The 17032-nt window shown below is 38.5% G+C and overlaps 1 protein-coding gene across 14 annotated transcripts in view; it reads left to right on the top strand.

Moving 5' to 3' along the window:
- Positions 1-17032, top strand: part of AKAP13 (A-kinase anchoring protein 13) — a 344171-nt gene that overhangs the window by 120939 nt on the left and 206200 nt on the right. For all 14 annotated transcript variants that reach the window (XM_059912544.1, XM_059912539.1, XM_059912543.1 and 11 more), the window contains exon 3: positions 10178-10325. In XM_059912544.1, coding sequence (XP_059768527.1) covers positions 10178-10325 — 148 coding nt within the window. The remainder of the gene's footprint in view (positions 1-10177; positions 10326-17032) is intronic.

Raw genomic sequence — 17032 nt, 5'->3', positions numbered from 1 at the left:
ACTCTGAGAACCATACAGGTTACTTTGGGGAAATATTAAAAAGCCAGCAGAACCGAACAGCCCTGTCCAGTGATTTGGGTTGGGGATTTTTTTTTTCTTTCTGGTAAGTCTTCTGTTCTAAGCCTGATGGCAACAACATCATGCATTTATGTTAGTTCTTATCTTAAAGGCACTCAGGGTACTACTTTGCCATGACTGTGCCTTATAAACTTGCCTTTTATTTCCCTACCTAGAACACTCCAGTAAATTAGGCAGCACAAATGTAACTCTTGTGTCATTCTGTAATTAAAGTTTGTGGTATTCTCCTTTTGAATGAATCCCAGTGTAAAGAAGTCCAAGGAACTGCACTTTGGGGTGCTCACAAAGATAGAAATACAAGATTGCTATTTCTTTGAGGTTTGCTAATATTATATATATATTTTTTTTCTTTTTTTTAAGCTTCATTACATCCAGTGTTTAAAACCCCTCTGATCTGGCAGCTGTTTCCTGAATGATTTTTGGATTCATTTAGTTTGTAGCCTCTTTCACCTCCTCCCACACCCCTGTCCACTCATTGCAACCACCATCTCTTTCAGAGGGAGTTCTTGTTCCTCTGGCTCCTTCCAGTGGCCTGTGTTTGAGATGACCCTGTGGGAAGCCTCCCTCCCCTGACTTTTGCTCAGTCTTGTGTCCAGTGCTTCCTCTAATTCCTACAGTACCTGAACCTTGCTTTTCCAGCAAAATTATTGTGGCTGAATTAGTGCTTTATGTGTCTCTTTCTCCCTTGAAAAACTATGAACTCCAAGAGAGCAGAAATTGTCTTGTCTTCATATCCTCAGTATCTACTGTAGTATCCTACCCAAATGCTCAACCAATCTTTAGTTAAGTGAAGGAAGTGATAAGCAAGCCAAACTTAGTGTTTGGCTTATTTGTAGCATTTTACATTTTGTTTTTTAAAAGGATGAAGTGTTTTTGGCTCAGCCCAGCAAACACTGAGCCCTTGCTGTATGTCAGGCCCTTTGAAGAGATGTTGAGTGTACAAAGATCACCTAGATAGTCAAAGATGAACGAGATAGTCTCTTCCCCAACTTCTCTGTAAATGGCTAAGCTTTCAGAAGGCATGTTCCTGCCTGGGGCGATCTGTCCTGAGCCATGAGCAGCACTGGGCACAGCCATTTCTCCACAGAGGCTTTCCTAGTATACCCCACAAGGCAAACTTTGGGCACCCATCTCCTCCTCTGCACCTAGAGACGCTGGGTGTTAATGCTAATTATAGCACTTACCCGGTGGTATTCCGTCTATATGCACGTCTGTCTAGGCTTCTGGAGGGCAGGCAACAGGAAGTATTTATAATTCTAGTACCAGTTCATAGCAGAGACAAACTATATTAAATAGAGGCACTTCGTGCTTGTTTAGCATGAATGGATGAATAACTTAAGGCTTTGCTAATGGGAACAGAACAGAAAGGAAGGTAAAGAACACATTAATATTGGGCTGTTAAATATCTTTCAACTATTTAACTTATCTACTTGATGGATGGACTAGAATAAAAATTTTATACTAGCAGTAAAAAATTATGAAATAACAAAGTAAAATAAACTAAAGGAAGTGTTTAAAGTAATAAAATATTTTCAAATATTTTAAGGCTCATTTACATATAACATTAATGTTTAGTATAATATTCATATTTTCAGATATTCATATTTTCAAAATAGCCCCTATACTAATGGTTAGCAGTCCTATTATATGTGATAGCAGTAAGTCATTTGAAAGTCCTTTAACTTTCATTAATTCAGTCTAGCTTTCTACCTGATTAGTACAGATCAACAGTTATATTTTGCCTAGATCTTATCATCCCCAAAGACTTTTTGTAGTTACTGAGGGTATTGTTAACAAGATGGTTAAAATAAAGAGAAATTTGAGATATTTTAGATGGTGGGAAATTAACTGCATCATGAATCTAGGAAATGATATTTATTTTAGTTATGAGCTCTCTGGAATACTCAAAGTGAGAAAATCTAAGTATTTTAAGTTTTTGGCTAAAGAGGGCTCAATTGTGGCTGCCATTTAGAAAGAGAAATATAGTAAGTCTCATAATCTTTCTTGATGGCATTTGAGTTTGAGTTCCTTTTGGGTCCAAAGGATCCTATTTCTGGGGTTGAGGCACAGGAATAGGTAGATTAATAGTATGTTGTGAGAAGACCCATTTAAGGCTGGAGAAAAATGAAACAGTTCTTGAGTTTGCTGCTTTTCTGTCTTTGAATCTCTCCTCCCTTGTGTGTTCTGAGGATTGCTTAAAAACCATTCCTTTTAAAACTGCAAGTCCTTTAATCCTTGCCTCTTTTAGCATCACTGATCCTCTGTTCCCTGATTTCTCCTCTTATCTGGCTGGCTTTTCCTTGCTTGGTTTGTTTCTCCCTGCCCTCCCCTGCAGGAACCCGGGGTCTAGTCCTTGGCTCTCTGTTACCATGGAGACCTCATTGATGGTCAGGACTTCTTAACTTAGTGCAGGTTGGCTCTCAGATCTGCCTCACCAGCCCAGACCTTTTCTGACAGCCTGTCCTGCTAACTACCTCTTGGGTGTGTAATATCTACAATTTCCCATCCTGTTGGTAGATGAAACTTGACATTTAGAGCTTATTATTCTCTTTCTCACAAATCATTCCCATACCCCCTCCCTTTTTTCCTTAGAGAGATACTCCCTTTTCTGTTAATGTTGCTTAATGTTTACTCTCTTCCTATCTTTGTTCAGCCGCCATCGTCAATTATCATATTTCATCAAATTATTTTCAACCACATGCCTTTCTCACATTTCTTTTTAGATCATCTTGGTACTATAGCAGTTTAAGCCCATTTTGCTTCCTCACACTATGTTTTTGTAATATTTTCCCCAAATGATTTCCTTGCTTCTATTCTCTTTTTCCTTCTTAGGATACTGCTGTGAGATAAACCTTTCTAGAACATTTGCTGCTTTTAACATGTCACCCTCCACTCCTTGACCTCCAGTTTTCTCCCAGTACATACCACACAAGGCTGTGTTTTTTTTTCTTGCCTACACACAGGTTCAAGTATGAATCTTTTGGCTTGCCATTAATATGCTACGTAAACTGATCTCTGCTACCTTTGTTCATTCATATAGTTATTGAAAAGCTTCCTGTTGCTACATAGGCATTGTGTGAAGTGCCCGAAAGGACACAGTTCTTGCTTTCCATAAGCTTCAGATGGTGATGAGAAGTATGTATGATGTAGTGGGCTGAGTGTACAATTAAACACACTCTGGCTCTGTCACACATCCTTGGGTCCAAGCAGCCGGTGTGCCTAGGTTTGAGTTTACCCCAAATGTAAGCGTGTCTCCTGCCTGATCTCTCCTTCAGCACCTCTGGATACTTCTGTCTCCCTTGTTTTCAGCACCCTCTTCCTTCTTCCTACCTAATATGGGACGTGTCCACAGCCTCTCTTTCTCTTTTATGGCCTGGACCATTTTGAAGAATACAGTACCCCTGTTCTACCTATAGACCTTTTGGTGTCTGTCACTTGCTTGCTATTGAACATGTGTTTCTTCTACTGATAATTGCCTCTATGCACATTTCTCCTTTCTGCCACTTAACTCTGTCTCCTGCACTTAACCTTAGTGTCAGAATTGTGGAAAGAATACAGACTTTGGAATCCTACTTGGGTTTGAATCCCAGCTTTAGCCCTTTCTAGCTTTGTTCTTAGACAAGACATTAAAAATCCTCTGGGTTACAGTTTTCTCATCTCCAAAGCAGGGGTAAAGATACTCACCCTGCAGTGTTTGCAAAGCAGCTGGTTCTGCCTCCGACCTGCAGAAAATGGTTGTAGTGAGCCTGTGTCCCTTTCTCCCGTCACCAATCTCCTGTCGTGTTTATTGTTTATAGAATACTAATTTGTGATTAAAGTGGTTGCTGCGTTGTATTAGGTATTTTTCCTCTATTGTTGGGTAAGAGACAGTTGTACAGGGGTGAGGACAGGCTCTATGCTCCCAGCCTGGGGTGGAGCGCCAACGGAACTTTATAAACAAAGTTTGCTGTTGGTATAGAGCTTTGTCCACATCTGTGTTGATAGAGCATAACATATCCCCATTCCTTAAGCCCTTTAAAGCCTTTTGAATTAAACATTTTTTTTCCTTTATGTTCTTAAAACTTTATGTGTGGAAATAATTTCAAATTTATAAAAAGTGGTAAAAAAACAGTACAAAGAATACCCAAATATTAGTTACTCAGGATTACACCTGTTAACATTTTACCCCATTTGATTTATCATTTGCACTCTCTAGCTAAAAACCTATATACACCCACAGTGTTTCCTTTACTATCTGTCAGTAAGGTGCGTATATCCTGGCCTTTTATCCCTGAAGTGCTTCAGTCTGAATTTTCTAAGACTGGAGCTTCTCTCTTATAAATCACAGTAGGGTTAATTACTGTTTTTCGTTGTCATGTCTCTTTTAGCCTTCTTTAATATGGGACGTGTCCACAGCCTCTCTTTATCTTTTATGGCCTTGACCATTTTGAAGAACACAGTACCCCTCTCCTGTTTAATAGAACGTTTCTCATTTTTTATTTGTCTCGTGCTTCCTTGTGGTTAGATTGAGGTTTTGTGTTCCTGGTCAGAGTAATGCATAGGTAATTTTATGTCCTTCTCAGGGTATCACATCTGGAGGCACACAGTATTCATTTATCTCTACTGAGGATGTTTATTTTGATTATCTGGTCAAGGTTTTGGTAGATTTATTCCCTGAATAAATACTGCTTTTTTTCTTCCTTGTAACTTGTTAGAAGTCTGGGGGCAGACACATTTAAGACAGTGTACATATCTTGTTACTCATCAGAATTTCCCCCTAAGTTGAGCATTCATTGAAAATTTTTGCTGGAATCAATTTCTACCATTATAATTGCAAAATGATAGTTTTACTACTTCAGCACTTTTCCCACTTTGACTGTCAGGCTTCATCATTCCACCATACATAAGAGTTCTCGCTTTTCCTCTTTCTGTCTATTGTTAATATAGATTCATGACTTCCTATTTTTTTATTGTTTATAATTCATTACTGCTCTTAATTGGCAATTTGGTCTAAAATTGGTCCCAGATTTGGCCAGAGGAAGCTACGTCAATGTGCAGCATGGCAGCATGTCCCCATCCTTTTTTTCTGTCAAAACAAGATGTTTTGTTCCCTTATTTTCTGTCAGTTTCCTTATTTTCTGTCAAAACAAGATGTTCGAGTCTCGTCTTGTACATATCCTGACCTAGACCTGGAAACAGCCATTTCTTTGAGCAGTCTTGGTTCTTTTTAGTGAAGAATGGTATCAGTGACCAAGATCTGAGCATTAGGTATGCTCATTGCTACTGGGTGTCCCTCTGTGGTGTGAGGCTTTAATGAAATTAAAAACTAGCTGCCCTGCGTTTCCAAAGGATAGACTTTGCATTTCAGACAGTGGAAAAGCTATAGCTGACTGTCAATCTTTGGTTGCTTTAGGAAATGATTATGCAAAATGACATGCCAGTTACCTGTACTCTTATATTTAAAGGCGAGAATGAAGCTAATTGCATGGATGCATATAGTATCTGAATTATACAAGGACTCACTTTGGAGTTATTCTTTTGGTGCTATAATATTTACCACCTCATGGGAAGATAATACTTTGGAGTAATGCTCAGTATTTACTTAGTATTACTTACTTTCTTTGTTTCACTTTTCCCTTATGATTGTTGGGTATAAATCTTGTCATTTTGGCAAACTGGGAAATTGATTTGGGAAGACCTGTAAACCTCCTTTAAGATTCTTGAATAAAAGCTAGTTATTGTTATAACTTCATCATTCTGGGATCTTGCCAGAATATCTGTACTAAATATTTATGTCTGCAAGATATAAAAATTAGCCTCAGAAATGTAACTTAATTTTGCACCTTTTAACTTTGAATATCTGATCATATAAATTATTTGAAAAATTTTTTCTTGGAAACTTCTTATTTTAAAATAATCTCAAGTTTACAGAAAAGTTAGAAATCCCATATACCCTAAACCCAGATTCACCAACTGTTAACATTCTACCTCATTTGCTTAATCATTATCTCTCATTTTTTACCCTGAATCATTTGAGAGTAACTTGTAGACATGCTCCTTTACCCCAAATACTTCGTTGTGTATTTCTTAAGAACAAGGATATTCTCTTACATAACCACAGCACAGTTACCAAAACCAGGAAAATTTTAACATTAGTACAGTGTTAAATGTGTAAACCTCATTCAAATCTGGACACTTGTCCCGTTAATGTCCTTAATAGCAATTTGTTTTTATTGTTCAGGATCCAGCCCAGGATCACGTATCGCATTTAGTTGGAAAGTCTTTTCAGTCTCCTTAGTCTGGAATAGTACTTCAGCCTTTGTTTTTCATTAGTGACATTCTGGAAGAGTACAGGCCAGTTTTTTTGTGTGTGTTTGTTTTTTAATTTTTATAGAAGGCCTCTCAATTTGGGTTTGTCTGATGTTTTCTTCTGACTAGGTTGAGGTTATGGCATTTTTGTTAGGAACACTAAGTGATGCTGTGTTCTCAGTGGGTGGGATCAGAAGACATGTGATGTTAGTTCGTTTCATTATTTGTGTTGTTAACTTTTTTGATCACTTGATTCATGTGGTATGTGCCAGGTTTCTGTCTTTCCCTTTGTAATTTATAAGTGAGCAGATTATTTTTAAAAGTAAGTTTTTTCTTTTTAAAATAATCCATCTTTATTTTTAAAAATTGGAAAACCAAAGCACAAAGTAAATTAAAATTGGCTTCAATTACTACCTAGGAATAACTACTATTAAAGTTTTGGGGTCTCCTTTTCTTTCTTTTCAAATATGTGTTTTGAGCACCTGCTACTTATTATTCTAGACAAAGGGAATATCTCAGTGAGTAAAACATGTTCTCATGGGGCTTACATTCTGGTAAATAATAATAGCTATCATTTATTTTTTAATTTATTGAGATATAATTAACATATAACATTGTATTAGTTTGAGGTATACAACATAACAATTTGATATATGTATATATTGCAAAATGATTACCACAGTAAGTTTAGTTAACATCCATCACATATAGTTACAGATTTTTTCTTGTGATGAGAACATTGAAGATTTATTCTCTTAGCAACTTTCACATGAACAATACAGTATTGTTAACTAGTTAACTGTAGTCATCATGCTGTACGGTACATTATAACTATCATTTATTGAACATTTATTATGTGGCAATGCACTGCTGTAGGTGCTTTGCTTTTATCAATCATTTAATTCTTAAAACAACCTTATGAGGTAAGTGTGATTGTTGCTCTCTTATGGCAGAGAATTTAGTATACCCCAGGTTAAACAGCTGCAAAGTGATGTGCCATACTGTGATTCAGGCAGAGACCATCCTCTTAACTACTGTGGTATGGTAACAAGTTATAAGCCAAGTCTGAAAGTTAGAAAACAAATTAAGGTGGTGATTCTGTTGAACTCTTGGGAACAGAACTATGGCAGCATTGTTGTCTATACCTGAGATGCTTTGTACTTGCCTAGGGTTTTCTCTTACTCCTCCACTCTTACTCCATGTAAGCAGTGACCTCTCTTGATTGGGCCTCCCTAAGGAAATTCTCTTACTTTCCCCCTCTTCCCTTTTACTGATCTGTTCTCAATGATGTGATGGTTAAAAAGAAAAAACCAAACCAAACCCTGATTTGTAGCATTTGCCAATTTCAGTGGTGTAAATATACCCATAATCGTTGACTTCAAGGTATCAATGCCACATCACTGAACACAGAATTGGCAAGAGGTGTGCTGGGAAAAGATGTGCAGTAGCACACCAGCACACACACATAACAGATAAAACAGATGTAAACCTCAAGAGCGTAGATAATAGTAAGATGTGGCAAAAGAATTAAAATGTGATGTTTCGAGTATTTATTACATCTCTTTTTAATTTATTTAATTGTAAGCTTATATCATTTACTTTTTAATAGTGGCCTGTTTAACACCTGGCTTGCAGAAATCCTGAAAATATGATGCGCTCTCGCAAGCCTGTACAGGCCAGCTCCAGCGTACCACTGCAGTTACCTTGCTGCTGACTGTGCCCTCCTTCAGGAGCCTTAGGACTGACACTGTCTTGCTATCTAAGAGATCAGCGCTATCCCTTCTTTTAACATTCCTCCCACATAACTCCCTATCTCATTCCTCTAATCTCCATCTAACATCTTCCCTGTTTCCAAGGCCTTGTTTGCCCCACACTGTAAGTCACTCTCTCCCATCCCTCAGATGCTCTTCTCTTCCCGATTTCATTTTTTTCCCCAAATCAAGTTACTGTCCCCAGTTAAAGGAAGGCCCCAGACACAACTAGTATCTTGGGGCATGGAGAGTCTCTCAGCAAGATGGTAGGTCTAATGTAGAGAGAGAATCTTTGATCTAGAAAAGGAAGATCTATTCTTAGATTTCCAGGTTAGAAATATAAGTGGAAATAATATATATATTTTTTTACTTATTAATAAGTACATAAAGGTGATTTCAGTACTATTAATAGAGTCCCCAAGATAGGGACTTATATACAAGTCCAAAAGTATAATTCTAAATAGTGTCTGAAGTCAGTGATAATTCTGTTGTACCGACTGTGCTATTCCTGTGTTAGGGTGCTTTGGAACTTTCCAGTTCAACAGTCCTAGTAAGTTACAGCTTATTTGTAGTTCATTCTGACTTAAAACAGATTGGAACCCCTACCGTATACAGGGCGCTGCACAGAGTACTGGGGAAAAATAAGAAAGAGACACTCAGGGCTATAGGAAATACTTTGAATTTGGTCTTCAGGATCAACCTGCCGGAGCATTTCTGTTACTAGACTTTATCGCAAGTTTGACTTCATGATTTTTGGTTTTTATTATCTAGTGAAACACTACCTGCTGCTCCTTTCTGCTGCTGGCCATTAAGTTGTGGCCACAGGGTGCCATGGTTCTCTAATAGGCTTTATTGCTGCTAAAGTGGAAAGGAAAAAATGTTTTAAGCAATGGGAATTCTCTCCCCTATATAATGTTAAAATGGCCTGGCTTTCTCTAAATTGGATTTTCCATAATGCATCATTAAGGTTTACACAGTACTAAACCTCAGTGCTTTAAAATCTTTTGTTTATGGTTACCGCATGAATTATATAATGTTTATGATTGGGAGAATGGTAATTAGGACTGTATTTCATAGAATAAATTTAATTTAGCCAGTGACCTCAATTTTAAAAAATGTATAAAAATTGCTAGAAGAATATTTGCAAATAAAGGACGAAGATGTCTTAACTTCTAAATAGTTGCAGAGTCACGGGCAGAGTTACTGGCACAAGATTTATGTCTGATTCCGTGGGCTTAAGGGAGGGGTGGATAAAGAAGAGTAGCGATTCCAGATGGTCAGGAAACACAAATTGTTGGAAGAGCGCCCCTCCCATCGTCATAGATTAAGAATATTATCCTAGGCTGAGTGGTGAATATGCTTCAAGAATTCTCACATATTAGCTGTAAGAAGAGAAGGTATTATCTCCATTTATATAGTCAAGGAACCTGAGATTTAGAGGATTTAAGTAAAGTCTTTGTAGATGGAATTTAAACCCAGATTTGTCTGGAGCCCAAGCTCTTTGCACTCTACCACTTCCAGGCCAGCTCTGATAGAGGCTCTCCATGTTTGATGGAGAATGGGTGGACTTGGCAGTGATTCTGTGGGATGTAGAGTTTAGAGAGTTATTGCTGCAAATGGAACACAGAGGTTAAGGGGCATTCTGAGTATAAGGATGTAACTGTTTAATATACTTCCTCCATCCTCTCTGCCTTATTTTTAGATTTTCCTGGAATTTTTACAGAGCTTTTTTAGGGAGCTGTTTTACATTCTTTAAAAATTTTTTTTCCAAGTGAATGTACCATTATCTTGTTGGTTTACTTATTTGTCTAACCATCTCCACTAAAATGTAAGCTTAAAGAGGACAGAGATCTTATTTTCAGATTGTTTTGTATTCTCAATGCCTAGAATACTTCCTGGCACATAGGGGTTCAATCAGTGTTTATATCTGTATGAACTCACTAGAATGGGCACAGTTTAGATGATATATTTGATTTCCCCTTAAATTTGATGTTTTCTAAAGATAGGCTCCCAAGAGGAACCTTACTAATGCAAACTTGCTCTCTCTTCCCTTTTCCTAGGGCGACTGTGTTGTTACTGTACTGCTCGCTGAAGAGGACAAAGTTGAGGATGATGTAGTTTTTTACTTGGTATTTTCGGGTTCCACCCTCCATCACTGTACAAGTACTCGGAAGGTCAGTTCTGATACGCTGGAGACCATTGCTCCTGGTAAGTATTTGGATGGAATCTTTACTAGCCTTTATTTATTCTGTGTTCTAGTATAATCAGGGTGATAGAACTATTGTTAGATCTTTGTTTTAAATATACTTTAAAGTATTTTATTTCTTGCTTGTTGCACAAAAATCTGAGCCTAGCTAGAAATAATTGAAATAAAATGGTGTCATAAATTGAAAGACAGTAATTAAGATCAGCAAAAATATTAATTTATTGGAATGTGGAAGAAAACTAAAACACATTTGAAAGATAAAAGTTCATGCGGTTACTATGTATGACTGCATATTTGATTCTGAATATCACTGTGGCAAGAGCAAAGGTAAAATGAAGTTAGTGACACATTCCTCAGTATCCGTGAGGGAAAGACTAAAAATCTTCCGTGAAAGCCAAAGCTTCCCCAGATTAACAGATTATATAGTTCATGGTGAAATGAATACTTAATCATTATTGCATTTATCCATTTAACAGAATTAAAAGGAAAATGTTTACTTTTGAAAATTCTTTATAAAGTCATTAAGTCATTGCTATTTCCACCAGAAGCAGCTGATAACTTTGACTGTCTTTTGACCGACCCCAGGTATCTGAAGGTATATTGATTCGTGTTTGGAAATGAGCTGCTTCTTTCTTTAATTGACCTTGCTTCAAAGTTAATAATTGGTTAATTTTCATCAGAATACAAAAGAGGGCACATTTAGGGGGAACCCCTAAAAATGTTGACAGTTGACAGTTGAACCATTTGCCTTTAGAGAATAAAATGGATTTAGTTCTTATTGAAACATTTCCTGTAACCAGTGATTTTATGTAACTCTGATTCCACTTTGTTGAAATAGATGGTGTAAAAAAGTATTAGTTTATCAAGCACTTTCAATATCTGGTCTTGCTGGTATTAGATCAGATGGTCAGTTTTTGGTTGCTGCTGTGCTATTTTCCATACATTATCTTCACGTCTGATGCCTACCAGATCCTGGAAGTTAAACCACATTCAAGAACTGAGATTATGACAGTTGAAAGCTGTATTTATCCTCCTACTCGACAAAAGTGATTTTGAAAATACAGGATTTAAAGATTCTTGGCAATTTCTATGTATATTCCCCCCAAACTTTTAGGGATAGGAAATTTAGCAAGGAGTTCAGGATAGGTACTGATTTTTTCCCGCAAGAGTATTAAGTATCCTTCTTTGTAACTTAAAGCTCTAGTCTTGTTTCCTGTGAAGTATATCATGTCAGAGAGGCTGATCTGGAACTTGACGTCTGCTCCAGCGGGTGCCATCCAGTGTCACCACTGCTAAACATTTATTATGTGTGGGTGACTGTGAGAAACAGACCCTCAGCTAGGTAGAATCAGTCATTCCCTGACTGGGCTCTTATTAGGAAGGGAATGGAGGTAATTTATATAGACTTATTCTTTTCCTGATTTAGAAATGCTTTAGCAGTTTAAGTTTGTGTGTGTGTGTGTGTATATGTTTGTGTGTTCTTATATAGAGAGAGAGAGCGAGAAAGCGTGCAAGTAGACATAAGGAGAGTGTTCGAGGAAGGCCGGCTATTACAAGGACATAGCCCTGTGCCCTCACTGCCGTCCTCAGTCACAGGTACCAGCAGAGTCCAGCCTCCTGGTGGAGAGCGATGTGCCTGGTGGCTCGTATACCTTCAATGACGAGGTACTTAAATTAGTGTGGACTGCAAGCAGTTTCTCTCCTCGGGTTCACGGACCCACGGTACTTGTATGACAGCCAAGAGCTCTAGGTTTGTACCACATCCTTGTATACTGTCCCCACCCTACTGTTTTGGAACTTTAGTTCCCATTTCTTCTCTTGCCTTTGGTCTAACAATTCTTCAGCCTGTTTCAGGCCCCCCTCTTTTCCAGCCCCGCCCGTCTCTGGGTGTCCTTTGGTACTGACTGACTCTGAGTGCCCTAGACCTGTTGACTCCAGCCAACCAGAATGGGCATTGTATTCTGCTCTTTCCCTCTAGTTTGATCCGAATCCTCAGTAATCATTCCTGACCCATTTGCTTGGGGCCTGGAATCACAGTACCTGGTTTCTCCTAATTTTTCACTAATCAGCTCTCCTCCCCTCAAATTATGATCTTACCTATTTACCATATTCTTACAACTTGTCCCCTTTGCCCCCAGTTGGCCTGAATGTTCTGCTACCCACCTGAATTCAGTCAGCCTGCTGCCTGAGGCCCCTAATCACAACAGAGGTGACAAAGGATTAGAGTCCCTGAAAGGCCCTCTTGTACAAGCAGGCTGAACAAAGAGTAAGGCAGCATGTGAGACTTTGATATGTGCAGGGGTCCCAGTGAGCCTCCCTCCTTGGTGAAGTAGAACCTCTGTTAACTGTTGAAACAAAGGGGATTCCTGAGTGGATCTTGCTGCTCTGGTCATCACACGTGTCATTTTTCTGTTCACTTGTCTTCTTCAGCTGCTGTCCAGATTGGCCCAGTAATTGTTGTGGAGGGGTGGGTAGAGATAGGGAGACTTACGGGGGTTAAGTTAGTTTTGAATTGCTTGTTTATATCATGGAGTTAATAGTTTCATCTAGAATTAAATTGCCTTAAATCTGCTTTGGGAGATTTCTTTGACTTGTTCTGTACTTTCCTTGAGGTCTTTACTCAGATATCACCTTCTCAGTGAGGCCTTCCCTGTCCACCTTATAAAAATATACAAGTGCCTCCTCACCACGCTCCCTGTTCCCCTTCCCTGCTTTACTTTCCTCCACTGCACTTATCAACTTTGGACACATTATATATATTATTTATTTTCTACTTGCCTCTACTGCAGTGTCAGCTTCCTGAGGGCAAGGATTTGTGTCTGTTATGTTCACTGGTATATGCTAAGAAGGCTTCTGTGAATTCCTACCACTTGATGGGACTGAGTTTCTACCGTGTTGAAACTCATCCTGGTTCTCAGAAGCACCCTTCTAGAAAGGTTGTGCACACGTATGTGCATGTGTACACACACACACACACACACACACACACATCCTTTCTTTTGAAAACTGCAAGAGGAGTCTGGCTTCTTGAGTTGACTTCTTGGCTTGGGTCAGAGGTCTGTGTTCTCTTTCCAGAGCTACCTCTGATGATTTCTGTGCATCAGTTAGCCATACTGATAGCCTCAAGTTTGCTGTCTGTGGAGGGCAGTGTCCGATTAGTCAAGGTTCTTCGTGGAAAGTCTGTATTGCTTTGTGCATCCCAGTTACTGGGTAAACGTGCACGGTCTGTTTGCAGCAGCTGCGACCGGGAGGGATGTCCCTGCACCCTTTCTGCTCCTGTGTGGGGCTAGCTCCTCAGGGCCTCGTCATTTTGCTGACAATGGGAAGAAAAAGAGCTTTGTGTCTGGATCTTGCTTTTAATGTCATGTTTCATCCAGATTGCTGGCTCTGATTTTTCTTTGAGTTCTCTGCGTGTTTCACTGTCAGTGTTTTGTACTATTTTAGTTTTCACTAAAACCAGATGATTGATTGACCTTCACAGACAGCTACTCCTTGATGTTAGTCTGTAACCTTTTATGATTTGGGGGTAGGGAGATGAGACATTTCTTAATAGTCTCCTGGAAAAAAACCTCTTTGACTTCAGATACCGAGATTACAGTCCATTTTTTTCCTTTTTTCATGTTTTCTCACTCTTTTGCTTGTTTTCTGATGAGAAGCTTACAATGAATTGTGTATGGATGTTTAGTTATAAAGAAATTGTAAAGTCTTTTTAAAGTAATCTTCTCTTGCCTTAACACTATAGAAAGGCTGTAGACGTGATACAATCCTCCTTCTTTAAAAATGAAATTATGTTAAGAGTAGTAGCATCTTAGGGGACAGTTAGTTGGAGCCTTTGGAGGCTTTATCTGCCTTTAAATTGTTTGAATGTTTTAGAAGTGCACATGTTATTTTTAACATATTGAATATAGTAATTTTTAATAAAAACATATTGAAGACTTTGGAAACAATGTCCTCTCTTTTGAAAATAAACTATCTTTGTGCTAATGAACACTAAACAAAGACAAACAAGCTTTATAATAAAATACCACATTCAAAATACCTATGAATTGGCTGGTTTAAGAATATAATTTGCTGTGAAATACATCCTGAAATGAAAATATATCTCTACAGACAAAAGGTGTTGCATTTGTAATAAATGAAAATAAAACATCTCCATTCTTTTCTCTTCATATTAAACAAATCCCACCCCAAATCCCATTTTAACAAAACAGTGATTTTCCTTGAGGGATGAAGCCAAGATGTTTTCTTTAAAAGACTATAGGACTGGTAAGTAATATAAAGAAATCTGAGTATCCTTGGAAGGTAATTCTTGGGGGATATGAGGTACTGTCATGGATTCATTTTTATTACTTAAATGAGAATTTAGACCAAGCAGACAATACTTGCAGAATGGAAAATGAGACAGGATGTTCAGTGGATGCTCATACTATTTTTGTGAAAGGCTTTGGTGCAGAATCTATCATAAAATGAAATCTTTTTTTTTTCAGCATGTCTGTTACTTACTTTTAGACTTCGCAGCAAGGGTTCTTGTTTGACAGGAAAACTGCAAACATTCACTGACCCAGAATTTGACTCCGCTCTTTCGTATCTTTCTTTTCTTTCTCACTTAATCAAAGGGAAGGTACTATATAAAGTAGATTTGTTATTAAAAAGAAAGAAAAAAGTACATTTACCATGATCAGAAGTCTTTTGTGGCTTAATTAAAAACCAGTGCTTACAGCCCAGGTCTCAACAAGTAGTCCTGGAGTTAAATCATGTGTCTCTCAGTTCTTGTGAACCAAGACTCTGTTTCTAGCAGCGGACGTCCAGAGGTTGCCAAATTGAATAACACATTTGAAAAGAAGTTCTAGGCTTGTAACTGGCACAATCAGAGAATCCTGGTGCCCTCTCTCTCTGCCAAAGTAATGAGTTATCCTAAAATACTATCCTAAAATACTCCTACTACAAGGCTGTCCCTAGACAGACATGATTTTATATTTTAAAAGGCTTAAATTACTGTTCCAATGCTAGTCAGTATATATAGTGGGTATCCTGGAAAAACAAACTGAGGACTAGTTGAAGGGAAGCGTATCTGCTGTCTGCTGTCCTGTTGTAATGCCTGTGTGGATACTTCATCACCTTGGAACTATGAACACAGCACTAGAATGGAGCACACACGTTGCACTGGGGCCAATATCCCCCCAAGGGGGTGAGAATTGGTTCTTGGGGGGGTTAAAAAAACTTAACTCTTTATATATAGAGCACAGATACACATGTACCAATATATGGTATATCTGTGGTATTAAAGTTTCATGGGATGGGTGTGGCAAATAGAGAGAAATGTTTAAAAAGGCTCCTTGGGGGATGACAATGAATAAAAGGTTGAGAAGCACTGCCTTAGAGTAATAAGCTGGATTATATGGCACGTCAAATTTTTAGTGTTAATTAGCCCCTTTCTCCCCCCAGATGTATCAATACATGATTCCTGTGCCTGCCGTCTTTTCCCCCTCTGTGTAAATACTCCTATACATACAGAGATCTTTGATACCTATTGCAAATTTGCACATCTACCATTGGACCACCGAAAACTAGCAGTAGGTACATACTTCTGCACGTAATCCTATTCCTGTTAGAGTGTGGGTCTGAAGACCGAAAATTTCCTTCAACCCTGTATAGCCACTTCAAAGGGAAGAAAAAGACACCAAATTTTAAAATACTTTTGATGCCAAAATGAAGTAGTAAAAGATATAATTTTTATATTTTCCACCTTTGACCACAAATGCAGCCTTCTGGTAGGAAATGACTGAGTGGGTCTGGGCTTGGCTGGCCCAGCAAGCACTTTCAGGGTTCCTTTTTGGATAGCTGGTGAAACAAAGTCCCAATTGTTTCATTCTCAAAAGAGAAGGCCCGGATGGGATGTGTGCCACTTTTAGCCTAATAGGAAGTGAAGTAATTCTTGGGTCATGCTTCAGCAGTTTTGTTTATCTGTAGCACTATTTCGTTTCCATGGGTATGGGCGCTTCACATAGTGATAAGGAGCCTGCGGAAAAGCTCTCCGACCTCAGGAGCACACACCTCCTGATGTGTGAGCTTAAAAAAGGTTTGGATTAGGTGCTTTTAAGAGGACCATCAGCAGTTAAATTTTTGTTTCCCACCTAGGTGCTCCTGGTTGTGTGTTGTTTATTCGGCATTCTTCCTCCTTCCCTTTGTTTTTTCAGTTCTACAGTGTCAGGGGCAGCATTTGCTGTGTTGGGCTTATGCAGAAGCTCTTGATAGAGTAATAGGCATCTCTTTTCCTTGAGTCACCTGAATAGGAGGATTTTAATAGGTAGTACTGATAATAAGTACCAGGTTTAGATGCCTGTTTATGCCAGGTGTCTGCTTTGTGTACAGCCATCTCTGATTTTTTTGTTTTTGTTTTTTAATAACCTGGAAGGCTGGTGATGTTCCATTTTTGTGCGCAAGCAAACAGACTTCAAGGTCAAGTGACTTTTTCAGGTTGACCCAGCCTGTTTGCAGTGGAGGTGAGATGCAAACCTGCTATCTTCGGACTCTACAGCTAGTTGTCAGCATACTTCAGTACCTCTTACAATTCACTCAGTAAGGATTTGATCTCTCCCACCCCAAAATTTACTTCATACTTCTGTTGTAATCGACTTGGACCTGATTGTAGCATATATTCAGAAGTCAATTTTAAAAAATGGAATTGAGGTTCAGGCCATGTTCCTTA

Source organism: Balaenoptera ricei, chromosome 2 (genome assembly GCF_028023285.1).
Source record: "Balaenoptera ricei isolate mBalRic1 chromosome 2, mBalRic1.hap2, whole genome shotgun sequence".
NCBI classification, from domain to species: domain Eukaryota; kingdom Metazoa; phylum Chordata; class Mammalia; order Artiodactyla; family Balaenopteridae; genus Balaenoptera; species Balaenoptera ricei.
Note: the sequence above shows the minus strand (reverse complement) of the source record. Positions and strands in the feature narration are given on the sequence as shown.